General features: G+C 45.1%; 1 protein-coding gene across 1 annotated transcript in view; it reads left to right on the top strand.

Moving 5' to 3' along the window:
• Positions 1–8,008: 8,008 nt before the first annotated feature.
• Positions 8,009–16,592, top strand: part of LOC144101668 (rab11 family-interacting protein 4A-like) — a gene marked incomplete in the record, with an annotated part of 177,424 nt that continues 168,840 nt past the window's right edge. Inside the window, 1 exon segment of the mRNA XM_077634804.1 lies at positions 8,009–8,305. Coding sequence (XP_077490930.1) covers positions 8,159–8,305 — 147 coding nt within the window.

Below are 16,592 nucleotides of genomic sequence, written 5' to 3'. Positions count from 1 at the left end.
AAGAGGAGGTCCCGTAGTATACAAGAGGGGACCTCTTGCCCATAATAATCACGATCTTCAGGCTAGCTATAAAATAATAGTATACGAAATGAGGAGGTGCCATAGTATACAAGAGAGGACCTCTTTCACATAATAATCACGATCTTCAGGCTAGCTATAAAAAATTAGTATACGAAAAGAGGAGGTCCCGTAGTATACAAGAGGGGACCTCTTGCACATAATAATCACGATCTTCAGGCTAGTTATAAAAAAATAGTATGCGAAAAGAGGAGGCCCCGTAGTATACAAGAGGGGACCTCTTGCACATAGTAATCACGATCTTCAGGCTAGCTATAAAAAATTAGTATACGAAAAGAGGAGGTCCCGTAGTATACAAGAGGGGACCTCTTGCACATAGTAATCACGATCTTCAGGCTAGCTATAAAAAATTAGTATACGAAAAGAGGAGGTCCCGTAGTATACAAGAGGGGACCTCTTGCACATAATAATCACGATCTTCAGGCTAGTTATAAAAATTAGTATACGAAAAGAGGAGGTCCCGTAGTATACAAGAGGGGACCTCTTGCACATAATAATCACGATGTTCAAGATAGCTATAAAAAAATTAGTATACGAAAAGAGGAGGTCCCGTAGTATGCAAGAGGGGACCTCTTGCACATAAAAATCACGATCTTCAGGCTAGTTATAAAAAATTAGTATACGAAATGAGGAGGTCCCGTAGTATACAAGAGGGACCTCTTGCACATAATAATCACGATCTTCAGGCTAGCTATAAAAATTAGTATACGAAAAGAGGAGGTCCCGTAGTATACAAGAGGGGACCTCTTGCACATAATAATCACAATCTTCAGGCTAGCTATAAAAAATTAGTATACGAAAAGAGGAGGTCCCGTAGTATGCAAGAGGGGACCTCTTGCACATAAAAATTACGATCTTCAGGCTAGTTATAAAAATTAGTATACGAAAAGAGGAGGTCCCGTAGTATACAAGAGGGGACCTCTTGCACATAATAATCACGACGTTCAAGATAGCTATAAAAAATTAGTATACGAAAAGAGGAGGTCCCGTAGTATGCAAGAGGGGACCTCTTGCACATAAAAATCACGATCTTCAGGCTAGTTATAAAAATTAGTATACGAAATGAGGAGGTCCCGTAGTATACAAGAGGGACCTCTTGCACATAATAATCACGATCTTCAGGCTAGCTATAAAAATTAGTATACGAAAAGAGGAGGCCCCGTAGTATACAAGAGGGGACCTCTTGCACATAGTAATCACGATCTTCAGGCTAGCTATAAAAAATTAGTATACGAAAAGAGGAGGTCCCGTAGTATACAAGAGGGGACCTCTTGCACATAGTAATCACGATCTTCAGGCTAGCTATAAAAAATTAGTATACGAAAAGAGGAGGTCCCGTAGTATACAAGAGGGGACCTCTTGCACATAATAATCACGATCTTCAGGCTAGCTATAAAAAATTAGTATACGAAAAGAGGAGGTCCCGTAGTATACAAGAGGGGACCTCTTGCACATAATAATCACGATGTTCAAGATAGCTATAAAAAAATTAGTATACGAAAAGAGGAGGTCCCGTAGTATGCAAGAGGGGACCTCTTGCACATAAAAATCACGATCTTCAGGCTAGTTATAAAAAATTAGTATACGAAATGAGGAGGTCCCGTAGTATACAAGAGGGGCCTCTTGCACATAATAATCACGATCTTCAGGCTAGTTATAAAAATTAGTATACGAGAAGAAGACGTCCCGTAGTATTCAAGAGGGGACCTCTTGCCCATAATAATCACGATCTTCAGGCTAGCTATAAAAAATAGTATACGAAATGAGGAGGTGCCATAGTATACAAGAGAGGACCTCTTGCACATAATAATCACGATCTTCAGGCTAGTTATAAAAATTAGTTTAGGAAAAGAGGAGGTCCCGTAGTATACAAGAGGGGACCTCTTGCACATAATAATCACGATGTTCAAGATAGCTATAAAAAAATTAGTATACGAAAAGAGGAGGTCCCGTAGTATGCAAGAGGGGACCTCTTGCACATAAAAAATCACGATCTTCAGGCTAGTTATAAAAAATTAGTATACGAAATGAGGAGGTCCCGTAGTATACAAGAGGGACCTCTTGCACATAATAATCACGATCTTCAGGCTAGTTATAAAAATTAGTATACGAGAAGAAGACGTCCCGTAGTATTCAAGAGGGGACCTCTTGCCCATAATAATCACGATCTTCAGGCTAGCTATAAAAAAATAGTATACGAAATGAGGAGGTGCCATAGTATACAAGAGAGGACCTCTTGCACATAATAATAACGATCTTCAGGCTAGTTATAAAAAAATTGTATACGAAAAGAGGAGGTGCCATAGTATACAAGAGAGGACCTCTTGCACATAATAATAACGATCTTCAGGCTAGTTATAAAAAAATTGTATACGAAAAGAGGAGGTCCTGTAGAATACAAGAGGGGACCTCTTGCACATAATAATCACGATCTTCAGGCTAGCTATAAAAAAATAGTATACGAAATGAGGAGGTGCCATAGTATACAAGAGAGGACCTCTTGCACATAATAATAACGATCTTCAGGCTAGTTATAAAAAAATTGTATACGAAAAGAGGAGGTCCTGTAGAATACAAGAGGGGACCTCTTGCACATAATAATCACGATCTTCAGGCTAGCTATAAAAAATAGTATACGAAATGAGGAGGTGCCATAGTATACAAGAGGGGACCTCTTGCACATAATAATAACGATCTTCAGGCTAGTTATAAAAAAATTGTATACGAAAAGAGGAGGTGCCATAGTATACAAGAGAGGACCTCTTGCACATAATAATAACGATCTTCAGGCTAGTTATAAAAAAATAGTATACGAAATGAGGAGGTGCCATAGTATACAAGAGAGGACCTCTTGCCCATAATAATCACGATCTTCAGGCTAGCTATAAAAAAATAGTATACGAAATGAGGAGGTGCCATAGTATACAAGAGAGGACCTCTTGCACATAATAATAACGATCTTCAGGCTAGTTATAAAAAAATTGTATACGAAAAGAGGAGGTCCTGTAGAATACAAGAGGGGACCTCTTGCACATAATAATCACGATCTTCAGGCTAGCTATAAAAAATAGTATACGAAATGAGGAGGTGCCATAGTATACAAGAGGGGACCTCTTGCACATAATAATAACGATCTTCAGGCTAGTTATAAAAAAATAGTATACGAAATGAGGAGGTGCCATAGTATACAAGAGAGGACCTCTTGCCCATAATAATCACGATCTTCAGGCTAGTTATAAAAAATTAGTATACGAAAAGAGGAGGTCCCGTAGTATACAAGAGGGGACCTCTTGCACATAATAATCACGATCTTCAGGCTAGCTATAAAAAAATAGTATACGAAATGAGGAGGTGCCATAGTATACAAGAGAGGACCTCTTGCACATAATAATAACGATCTTCAGGCTAGTTATAAAAAAATTGTATACGAAAAGAGGAGGTCCTGTAGAATACAAGAGGGGACCTCTTGCACATAATAATCACGATCTTCAGGCTAGCTATAAAAAATAGTATACGAAATGAGGAGGTGCCATAGTATACAAGAGGGGACCTCTTGCACATAATAATAACGATCTTCAGGCTAGTTATAAAAAAATTGTATACGAAAAGAGGAGGTGCCATAGTATACAAGAGAGGACCTCTTGCACATAATAATAACGATCTTCAGGCTAGTTATAAAAAAATAGTATACGAAATGAGGAGGTGCCATAGTATACAAGAGAGGACCTCTTGCCCATAATAATCACGATCTTCAGGCTAGCTATAAAAAAATAGTATACGAAATGAGGAGGTGCCATAGTATACAAGAGAGGACCTCTTGCACATAATAATAACGATCTTCAGGCTAGTTATAAAAAAATTGTATACGAAAAGAGGAGGTCCTGTAGAATACAAGAGGGGACCTCTTGCACATAATAATCACGATCTTCAGGCTAGCTATAAAAAATAGTATACGAAATGAGGAGGTGCCATAGTATACAAGAGGGGACCTCTTGCACATAATAATAACGATCTTCAGGCTAGTTATAAAAAAATTGTATACGAAAAGAGGAGGTCCTGTAGAATACAAGAGGGGACCTCTTGCACATAATAATCACGATCTTCAGGCTAGTTATAAAAAATTAGTATACGAAAAGAGGAGGTCCCGTAGTATACAAGAGGGGACCTCTTGCACATAATAATCACGATCTTCAGGCTAGCTATAAAAAAATTAGCATACGAAATGAGGAGGTGCCATAGTATACAAGAGGGGACCTCTTGCACATAATAATAACGATCTTCAGGCTAGTTATAAAAAAATTGTATACGAAAAGAGGAGGTCCCGTAGTATATAAGAGGGGACCTCTTGCACATAATAATCACGATCTTCAGGCTAGTTATAAAAAATTAGTATACGAAAAGAGGAGGTCCCGTAGTATACAAGAGGGGACCTCTTGCACATAATAATCACGATCTTCAGGCTAGCTATAAAAAATTAGCATAGGAAATGAGGAGGTGCCATAGTATACAAGAGGGGACCTCTTGCACATAATAATAACGATCTTCAGGCTAGTTATAAAAAAATTGTATACGAAAAGAGGAGGTCCCGTAGTATATAAGAGGGGACCTCTTGCACATAATAATCACGATCTTCAGGCTAGTTATAAAAAATTAGTATACGAAAAGAGGAGGTCCCGTAGTATACAAGAGGGGACCTCTTGCACATAATAATCACGATCTTCAGGCTAGCTATAAAAAATTAGCATACGAAATGAGGAGGTGCCATAGTATACAAGAGGGGACCTCTTGCACATAATAATAACGATCTTCAGGCTAGTTATAAAAAAATTGTATACGAAAAGAGGAGGTCCCGTAGTATATAAGAGGGGACCTCTTGCACATAATAATCACGAAATAAATAAACCACAGCGCAGGACATTGAAAAACTATATAGGGCAAAAAAAAACAAGTCCTCACATTGCAAGAAAGGATTGTTTGTGATTGGTTATCAGAAAATGAAAGGCGCAGTAACTGTAGCACATCTCGGTGGCCACCTCAACCACGCTGGAAGAGGAACGGGAGGAAGGTTGGAGTGAAAGAAGAAAGAGAGAAAGAGGTGCCGTGCCGCAGCGGAGGGCTCCGGAATAATTTCGACCACCTGGGGATTTTTATCATGCACTGACATCGCACAGCACACGGGAGCCTTTTTCGTTTGGCCTCCATCGAAGCGCGGCCGCCCCTGTAATGCAAGAACCAACAGTGGCATTCGAATCGAATCCAGAGGGACCGCCAATCGGTTCGCGGCCACACGCGAGAACCATCGCTACTGTAGCTTAATTGTGTACGGCAAGGATTCTATTATGGCATATGGCTGCTGATCTCAAGGTTGCGGGATGGAATTACGGCTGTGGCGGCTGCATTTTGACTGGGTATATACTGTAAATAAAGCAGTCTCAGATCTCAAGTTAGTTAGAACTCGCAGAGAGCGCATTGTTTCCCTGAGGCTCTGTCGTGCGCGGCGTCGCCGGCCGAGTCTCCGCGCAGCCTTGTCTATACTTAGGGCTGCTCAGCGACTTCCACGCAGCACTCGTAAGCAGATAGAACAGTTAAGTGCGAAGAGCCGGCTCACTTATCGTTAAAGTTATTTCTACGCACCAGCTATCTCGACGCGCCACTCGATACGAGAGCTCGTCAGGTTGTGACAGCGCCTGTATTGCATTTGTGTTCTTTTCTGATCGCAAAAGCCCAGTTTTCAGCCAATATAGTGTCTCAGTAATTAGCAAGCCGTAACTTATAGATACAGGCCAAATTCATTTCGTCCCCAGTGTGCCTTCAGTGCGGGAATCCATTAAACGTCTACATTCGCTGACCTTGGCGTCCGTAACGTCAGCGATTTGCTGTTCGAGCACAAAAATTTACCAGGCCAAGGTCGGTATGTATGAAGAGTGTAAATATATGCAGTATATTTACGCTCTTGTTAGATTCTTCCGACGTAGACTCTTCCACAAGAGACTTCAACATGCCGATAGAGATCCAATCGCATCCGGGAGCTGCAGGTTTGAGGCCAGTAAGAATGGAAAATAATTCAGAGGGTGTAACCGCAGTGCGCCGAGGGGGTAGTACGAATGGAACCACCAACCGCGCTTGAAAGCGCAGAGCAAGGCCTTGTGCTATCTGGTCAGGTTGATTTTTTGCATCCTCGGATGTTAACGCCACTGACTGTGTAACATGAGAGGTCGGTGTTTTATGGTTGCGTTTCATGAATCGGCACAAAGCTCTGCGGTTATTAGGGCTTGATAGATAACTTCAAATTCGCATTGTACTCCTCCTTCGCTTTACCAATGGTCCCTTTAAATGAAGCCGCTAAAAATTTGTAATTTATCCAATTCCGCGCGCAGTGGTTATGAGAGAGGGTTTTCCAGGCAGCTTTTCTAAGTCGATATGCTCTCTCACAGTCATCATTCCACCACAGGGAGGGCTGTTTGTTCTTGACCGTAGACTGCACCGTGAACACGGAACGCTCAGAGGCCCCTAACACGGAGCCGAGAATTCGGTTAGCGCGATCAAAGTTATCAGATGATGCAATGGAGGAGAAAGAGAATTACACAAGTTTTTTGAAAAGTGTGTGGTTTGCGAATTTTTGTGGAGACGCAGTCATCCTTGGGGGAGAAGCTGCTATTGTGAAAGATATCGGAAAGTGGTCACTGGAAGTACCACAATCCACTGTAGACCACGAAGAAGTCGCTCACAGACAATGTTAAGTCACCGCAATTCGCCGTAATTGTTACAACTTCGTCGTATTTGCGACATTGTACGAGTGGTGTTTTTCTTTCCATCCGCGAGAGAGTTACGCAGGTTTTACGTTACGGGAAGCTTGGAGTAAACAAGGTCGAAGTATGTTATCACATCATGCACACCTTTTATTATATCAACACGGGCTACCAGCTGCCGCGTCACGAGAGAACGCTTCTGCGTGCTTCTTATCTGTGCGGCCTTGTTCTGATTGTGAAGCGTTCTTGACCAACACAGGGGGGTTGTCGTCGGTAAAAAAATTCCATTTCGTCGTGCGTACCGACTTTTTTATCGACTGTCGTCTGTTTTTGCGCCCGCAGTGTAAAGCGAGTGTCCGCCTAAGGACGGCGTATATGGACGAGGAAAATGAATGAATGAATGAATGAATGAATGAATGAATGAATGAATGAATGAATGAATGATCAGAAAATACGGAGTAAACCCAACCGATCGTTAATAACTTTGCGATAGAGCTGCAGCCCTAATGAAAACTTCTGCAATTCCTGGAATAATTTGTACTTGCATTTCAACAGGTGAAGAAGGCCCGAGGAAATGCTGAGGAAGCTGGTGCACGCGGACGTGGAGAAATCATGCACGAGTGCCGATGGTCTATTTGGACATTTCTCGCGTTAAGCTCCACTGAATGCCAGTTTTACTTTATCGGCATTATCTCCGTCTTCATTCATTGCGTGCACATAGCTCAAACCAATACTCGTCAAAAAGAAAAAACAACAACGAAAGTTCCATCTCGTGCGAGTCAAAAATGGCGCTAGATGTGCACGTGACTTCCTTACGCAACGTGGCGTCGCGGCGCTGGCTGTAAGTGCGCGGATCGCCGACAGAGGGCGCCACACTCACAAAGGCAAAGCGAAACAAGGATAGGCGCGTCGTCTGCTAGCGGTGCCTCTTCGTGCCCGTAAAAATGAAACCGCGTCAATTTTTGCGCTATTAGAGCACGAGAAACATTTTTGAGCTTGGGTTTCGTACTAATATGTTTACTGCATTTACAGAATTTAAATGTAACCGTATTTTTTAACGCACTCTGTTATCGAGGGGAAGCCCGAGCGTGAGCAACGGTCCGGTTTCCGTCTGTACCGTGTTACTCCGCGCAGTGTTGTCTCGCGTTGCCAAGCGACTGTTCGGCGGCCGCCAAAAGTTATCTCGGCGCGCTCGCAACATGGCGCCGGCGTCTTTCCGCGATCTGGCAGTGGCTGGGCGAGACGCACTGTGTCTGGTTCGGCGACGGTGACAGTTGTTCGTACACGTCTCGTGGAAGCGTTGTTTGCGGCGGGCGCCAGGAGGGCCTGTGATGTGTGTGGTGATGGCCGGGTCGGACGACGCGATCCTGAGCCAGCTTCGCCAGGTGTTTGATTTGTGCGACGAAGAGCGCTGTGGATACATTACTTCGGACAAGCTGCGACAGCTCGGACGGGAGCACTTCGCCGGCAGCGAACAGGTGAGTTGAATGAAGCCTGCTGTCGTCACTGGTCCCCCGATCATCGTCATCGCCCAATAGGTCATCTCTGAGTTTGTCGTTTTCGGTATGAAAATTCAAACGGGTTCTGTCCCTGCGGATACCGAATTGCACGAAATGCGCTACATCGAAGGCAGCTTTCACGGTTCCTTTCGGAATGTGAAAGGCGAGACGTTGACGTTGTAAGTTAAAACGGGCCGACCTGTTTGTTTGTTTATTCGTGTCGACTTTAAAATCCAGCGTTTTTTTTTTCTCAACCGCGGGAAGAGAGTGCTGACTGGCATGTGGCCAGCAAATGCCACGCACGAACACGACTTGTTTAGGAAATGTGTTCCTAAACTAAAAGACCGCCGCTGGCGAAGTCGTGCCCTTCGTAAAAAAAAAACGTTGTTTCCTCAAGAAATTAGCGAGAGGCTTCCCGTTGGAATGGCGGTATCCGCAGAGCAGGTGAGTCTCTGAGTAATGGTACAGAAACTCCGCGTTAGAACCAGTCCGTTCACGTTTGGGCATTGCACCGGCGAGCTGCAACAACTTCAGATTTTTTATTTCGCTTGAAGTGTGCTCTTGTCAGGGCCTTCCAAGCCTGTGTAGCGTCGTTTCACATGTCTAGCGATTTCCGGTCTTACGCCTTCGTTTGATTAAACAGCCTGTGCTCGCTTCCTTTGCTGTAGCATAATCTCAAGTGGTCAGACTGTCGGACTGGTCGTGGCACAGGGTTGATATGCATTCGCCGATCTTGTTGTCTGCGGACCCAGAACAATGCAGTCTGTAATTCTATCTCCCTTCCTTCCTTAGCCGCATACACTTTTTTTTTATTTGGAGACGTGGTCTGCGGCGCCCGGTAGCTACAGCTGATAGCACCGCTGGTTCCGCCCCTCGCCGCGAGCGATTGATTTTATTGACGAGGGACGCGTCTCGGATCGAACCGACACTTGCGCTCTGCGTATGCGTACGCTATATATATATATATATACCTACGTCACAGCATTGCCATCTCTCTGGTTTTCCGTTGCGAAGCTTATAGATTTTCTAATGGTCGGTGCGACACACAGCAATGCATTCTGCTTTGTCGGAGCGCTATGTTTGTCCGCGGTGATATGCGTAGCCATCAATCATTGCGTATCCCTGTTTTTTTTTCTGCTGCTTTAATAGTTTGTACACATTGGTACTTTTATGTTTTTGTCTTTTTTTGCCGATGAGGTTGCCCTTATTCTGATGATCATTGCTTGTTTACACGATTGCTCACTGTCATTATTGCCGCTGCGTGACTCCTTCGGATGGACATCACCATTTATTAGCCCTCTGAGGCCCCCAGGTATTAATTTAGGGCGGAGTGTACACTAGGGTCATTTGGGATTAAAACAGCGTTCGAGATAAATGAACAGAATATAACGCTGAAAATAGTATATAGAAAATCTGTAGTCATAACGAAACAAACTTGCAGCGAGGGACGAAGCGTCTGCTAGAGGGTGACTAATGACTAAACAAAACTGGTTCGTTCATTAGTTTACACGCAATCGAGCGCGGCTTTGCTTATTCGTATGCACATGCAGTCGCTGTTTCGGTGAATTGGCCTCCCTAGTCGATTCATTCCTGACCGTCATAAATATTCGTCTACTTGCGATGACAATATTTGCCTCCGGATCCCACGGTATGCTTGCGTGTGTGTAGTGCATGTGTCGGGTGCTGTGCTGCTGATAATCCCTGGCCATGAAAGGCTCTAGGTTCGTGTCTGATTAAAGTGAACTCTGATCGAAATAATCAAAAGCTTGAGAGGCAGGGTAAATGACCGTGAGGTCGTTGTGACGGCAGTGCGCGGGGCATCAGCAGATGGACCATCGATCGAGGCTCGACGCGCCGGTGATCAGCGCTCGGCCACGAGCCCAAGGTCGCGCGTTCGACCCCATCCTGGTTGCTGAATTTCTCTCGAGTCGAGATACAAATAGGCCTGTGCGCTTGAGATTTGCGGGCGCGTTAAAGAACTGGTGGTGGTAAAAATGAGTCTAGAGCCGTCTACGAAACTGATGGGTAAAAATTATCGCCACCGAGATGTAGTTCTGACGTGAACTTATTCGAATTTAGTGCCGGGTTGCTTTGCACCATAGTGGAGTAGTTGGGATAAAACGTGCCGTTGTAAGTATGGGCAAGGTCTCTGTTGCCGCGGAACTGTAATAGAAACAAAAAAGGAATAAAGAAATGAAAAGAAGGGTGCAGTAGAGAACATTTTATCCGGGAAGTGAACACGAGAAATAACCGTTCTATACCAATCGGTGATCTCGTCCAGTGGGTCACGTCCTCATCACACGCGCCAAATAGGAACCTCGACCCTGTGTTCAAACACCTGGCGTTCAGTGAGGGAGGACGGGTTAGCGCTGTTTTAAAGAATGAGCATCGGCGGTCAAGCAGAACTCTGGAAATGTCGTTCGCAAACGGCTCTGATTCGATCCAGAGGGTGATCGGTTTTGCCTAACTGAAGTTAACGGTAGTCAATGACCCGTGCAGTCAGGTTCTCGTTGGTTCCATGTCGTTCCTGATTTTTTGTGTGTGTGTGTGCCCCTGCTTGTATAAGAGCTGTGGACACACCGTTAGCGCGCGTCTTTCTTGCTTCTTCTTTTTTGTAAGAGCGGCTTGACTTTGAAGATTGAAATTGTCCTAGACCGTCAGCTCCTAAATACATCCTAAAAAGATCAGTTGGCAACAATGGCCTATGGTCCGCTGCATCCCGTATATTACTCGTCAAATCTTTTGGCGGAATTCCCCAACGAGGAGTAAATTTGTAGAGCAAACACCGTTTCTGCTTCGAGTTATTGATCAATTTGCCCTCGCCCTGTCATAAGCTTGCCGTCCCGGTTAGCTGAGTTGGTAGAGCTACTGCTCCGGTGAAGCGGTGGTCCTGGGTTCGAACCTCGGACCAGGACGAATTTTTCTTTTAACTACGATGTTCCTGAGAAAGCTGTATAGCTTTCCTTTGTAGCCGTGTGGCTGTGCTTGGATGGATGTCAGCGAGTAATCTGCTCCCGTATATTACTCCCGTGACAAGTCACAACACGAAACAAAATAAGCTTCTTGATGCTTGACTATATGAAACAAGCCAGCTGCATCGACGTTCATGAGCTTATAATTTCGTCTGGTGGTTACCTTTTTGTTTAGATAACAAGAAGAAAAGCCTTACCAGCGGACTACTTTTTGTCGCGGAGGAATTTTTTGTGGAGGTCACTGCGGGCTTAATTTGTATCCGACTATATGCAAAGGCAGTGCTTGTCTCTGATGACATATTCGATAAACTTGTGCCGGTGTTGTCCCGAAACCATGTCCAGTGCGCAGGACCCCACGGTAGTGTAGCCCTATGTTCACCGGAGCAGTTTATCGAATATGAAATTGCACACCAGTGTGCACTGTACGCCTGCAACGGTGCGGTTTATCGAATATGAAATTGCACACCAGTGTGCACTGTACGCCTGCAACGGTGCGGTTTATCGAATATGAAATTGCACACCAGTGTGCACTGTACGCCTGCAACGGTGCGGTTTATCGAATATGAAATTGCACACCAGTGTGCACTGTAGGCCTGCAACGGTGAGGTTTATCGAATATGAAATTACACACCAGTGTGCACTGTCGGCCTGCAACGGTGAGGTTTATCGAATATGAAATTGCACACCAGTCTGCACTGTAGGCCTGCAACGGTGAGGTTTATCAAATATGAAATTACACACCAGTGTGCACTGTAGGCCTGCAACGGTGAGGTTTATCGAATATGAAATTGCACACCAGTGTGCACTGTAGGCCTGCAACGGTGAAGTTTATCGAATATGAAATTGCACACCAGTGTGCACTGTAGGCCTGCAACGGTGAGGTTTATCGAATATGAAATTGGACACCAGTGTGCACTGTAGGCCTGCAACGGTGAGGTTTATCGAATATGAAATTGGACACCAGTGTGCACTGTAGGCTTGCAATGGTGAGGTTTATCGAATATTAAATTGCACACCAGTGTGCACTGTACGCCTGCAGCGGTGCGGTTTATCGAATATGAAATTGCACACCAGTGTGCAATGTACGCCTGCAACGGTGAGGTTTATCGAATATGAAATTGCACGCCAGTGTGCACTGTAGGCCTGCAGCGGTGAGGTTTATCGAATTTGAAATTGCACACCAGTGTGCACTGTAGGCCTGCAACGGTGAAGTTTATCGAATATGAAATTGCACGCCAGTGTGCACTGTAGGCCTGCAACGGTGAGGTTTATCGAATATGAAATTGGACACCAGTGTGCACTGTAGGCCTGCAACGGTGCGGTTTATCGAATATGAAATTGCACACCAGTGTGCACTGTACGCCTGCAACGGTGCGGTTTATCGAATATGAAATTGCACACCAGTGTGCACTGTAGGCCTGCAACGGTGAGGTTTATCGAATATGAAATTACACACCAGTGTGCACTGTCGGCCTGCAACGGTGAGGTTTATCGAATATGAAATTGCACACCAGTCTGCACTGTAGGCCTGCAACGGTGAGGTTTATCAAATATGAAATTACACACCAGTGTGCACTGTAGGCCTGCAACGGTGAGGTTTATCGAATATGAAATTGCACACCAGTGTGCACTGTAGGCCTGCAACGGTGAAGTTTATCGAATATGAAATTGCACACCAGTGTGCACTGTAGGCCTGCAACGGTGAGGTTTATCGAATATGAAATTGGACACCAGTGTGCACTGTAGGCCTGCAACGGTGAAGTTTATCGAATATGAAATTGCACACCAGTGTGCACTGTAGGCCTGCAACGGTGAGGTTTATCGAATATGAAATTGCACACCAGTCTGCACTGTAGGCCTGCAACGGTGAGGTTTATCAAATATGAAATTACACACCAGTGTGCACTGTAGGCCTGCAACGGTGAGGTTTATCGAATATGAAATTGCACACCAGTGTGCACTGTAGGCCTGCAACGGTGAAGTTTATCGAATATGAAATTGCACACCAGTGTGCACTGTAGGCCTGCAACGGTGAGGTTTATCGAATATGAAATTGGACACCAGTGTGCACTGTAGGCCTGCAACGGTGAGGTTTATCGAATATGAAATTGGACACCAGTGTGCACTGTAGGCTTGCAATGGTGAGGTTTATCGAATATTAAATTGCACACCAGTGTGCACTGTACGCCTGCAGCGGTGCGGTTTATCGAATATGAAATTGCACACCAGTGTGCAATGTACGCCTGCAACGGTGAGGTTTATCGAATATGAAATTGCACGCCAGTGTGCACTGTAGGCCTGCAGCGGTGAGGTTTATCGAATTTGAAATTGCACACCAGTGTGCACTGTAGGCCTGCAACGGTGAAGTTTATCGAATATGAAATTGCACGCCAGTGTGCACTGTAGGCCTGCAACGGTGAGGTTTATCGAATATGAAATTGGACACCAGTGTGCACTGTAGGCCTGCAACGGTGAGGTTTATCGAATATGAAATTGCACACCAGTGTGCACTGTAGGCCTGCAACGGTGAGGTTTATCGAATATGAAATTGCACACCAGTGTGCACTGTAGGCCTGCAACGGTGAAGTTTATCGAATATGAAATTGCACACCAGTGTGCACTGTAGGCCTGCAACGGTGAGGTTTATCGAATATGAAATTGGACACCAGTGTGCACTGTAGGCCTGCAACGGTGAGGTTTATCGAATATGAAATTGGACACCAGTGTGCACTGTAGGCCTGCAACGGTGAGGTTTATCGAATATGAAATTGCACGCCAGTGTGCACTGTAGGCCTGCAACGGTGAGGTTTATCGAATTTGAAATTGCACACCAGTGTGCACTGTAGGCCTGCAACGGTGAGGTTTATCGAATATGAAATTGCACACCAGTGTGCACTGTAGGCCTGCAACGGTGAGGTTTATCGAATATGAAATTGCACACCAGTGTGCACTGTAGGCCTGCAACGGTGAAGTTTATCGAATATGAAATTGCACACCAGTGTGCACTGTAGGCCTGCAACGGTGAGGTTTATCGAATATGAAATTGGACACCAGTGTGCACTGTAGGCCTGCAACGGTGAGGTTTATCGAATATGAAATTGCACACCAGTGTGCACTGTAGGCTTGCAATGGTGAGGTTTATCGAATATTAAATTGCACACCAGTGTGCACTGTACGCCTGCAGCGGTGCGGTTTATCGAATATGAAATTGCACACCAGTGTGCAATGTACGCCTGCAACGGTGAGGTTTATCGAATATGAAATTGCACGCCAGTGTGCACTGTAGGCCTGCAACGGTGAGGTTTATCGAATTTGAAATTGCACACCAGTGTGCACTGTAGGCCTGCAACGGTGAGGTTTATCGAATATGAAATTGCACACCAGTGTGCACTGTACGCCTGCAACGGTGAGGTTTATCGAATATGAAATTGCACACCAGTGTGCACTGTACGCCTGCAACGGTGAGGTTTATCGAATATGAAATTGCACACTAGTGTGCACTGTACGCCTGCAACGGTGAGGTTTATCGAATATGAAATTGCACACCAGTGTGCACTGTAGGCCCGCAACGGTGCGGTTTATAGAATATGCTATTAACGCTAAGCAAATAGTTCTGTAGAGATGGAAACTTAAATTGACGCAGGAAGACTGGCGATGTGCACTGCACCGCAGTGCAGTTGCGAAAAAAAAGAAAAACAAAAAATCAGAGGATTTTCACGGTTCTCCCCGAGCCGTTGAAGAGCGTTCAGACGTCGTGTATGGACAACCTGTGACTGCCGAGATGAATAAGGATTTTTTTACTCTCCTCAGGTGACGTTGCCGCCGCTGCTGCGGGTCATGGTTAATTGGGGGTTGATGGGAGAGGCCTTTGTCCCGCACTGAACGCAGTTAGGCTGACGATGACGATTAGGCCAATCGGTCTAGTGAGGCTTGGAATTGAAGACTTCGTTCTGTTGAGTTACACAGGGATCATCTCTTACAGCAGCACTAAATGGAGGTGAAAGGTAGATGGCCGAGATATATGGAGTTGCTTTTCATTGTAATTTGTTTACCTTTAAGTATGCCGATTGAGACACTGGGAGAATCTGATAAATGCAGGGCAAAGGAAGGTGTGCAGTGCTAATGCAATACTAACACAGTGCAGTACAGTACAGTGATAAAAGACTGCGCGAGTGGTCTTGTTGACGTTTGCATACACTCTATCAAGAAAGAAACGATTAAAAATGGTTTAAGCTGTCATCTTGCGCACTCTAATTTTTACTCCGCATTCGTGTTTGGAGTCTATGTTAACGCAAGTGTTGAGTTCCCGTTGCCTCCAATACAACGTGCAGCAGACGACAGGGCCCGAGCCCTTTTTACCGTCTGCCCACCCTAATCGCGCCGTCCTTGCGTGTGGGCGGATAGCGGATTATGCAGCCCTTATTATCCGCCTGCTCAGTGGTACGCGCCCTTGGATGCCGTAGTAGTGCACCGCCGCTAATCCCTGACCTTGCAACGCGGCCGGCATTGGGGCAAGAGCGATAGTTTGCCCCCTTCATTTCCGCAGCGACGCAAGGTCACAGTGGCGCCATCTGGCTGAATCTGCTGTGGTGACGGACGGAAGCTCAGCGGTCATGTAGCATGTGGGTCGCGATGCAGGGTATTCCGTCAGTTCAGTACACTCGAAGCGTGAGCAACGCAGATATTTAAACGAGTATAGACCCCTAATTTTGGTGGCATGTTTTCTTCTATACAATTATGTGGAAGACACTATACTACGCATGAACCACCATGTGATATTCGCCTACGACCGCTATATAATTTATAATCGATTTTATTTTTCTGTCATGCTCTTTCGGTTTCAACAGCCGAACGATGGTTGTGACGTCAAAGAGTGCTTTTGTGTCACGTGAGGCACGGATAAACGCTCATAAAGTCGCTGCTTCATCGTTTTAATTCACTGCAGCGCTGAAGCCAGCCTTCCTCGACAGCCGGAATGACAACGAATGTGGAAGCACCGATGATACTGCAGTTTTTGTATGTGTCATGAGACCTCACATGTGAAGTCACAGTCCTCATTCGGCTGTTGAAACAGAAACCGAAACAGCAAGAAAAAGAAATGCGATTATACATTGTTGAGCGGTCGTAGGAGAATACCAGGTGGTAATCCATGTATAGTAATGTATAGTAATGTATAGTAATCCATGTACAGTGCGTTTGCCACGGCTATGGTGTCACTTCTCTGGAATGCGCAGACCGGCAAGGCGCGCGCGGCGGCGGCGGCTCCGGCGCGCCAGCTGTGCGCCGTGTGACGT

This window comes from Amblyomma americanum, chromosome 8, assembly GCF_052857255.1.
Source record: "Amblyomma americanum isolate KBUSLIRL-KWMA chromosome 8, ASM5285725v1, whole genome shotgun sequence".
NCBI lineage: Eukaryota > Metazoa > Arthropoda > Arachnida > Ixodida > Ixodidae > Amblyomma > Amblyomma americanum.
Note: the sequence above shows the minus strand (reverse complement) of the source record. Positions and strands in the feature narration are given on the sequence as shown.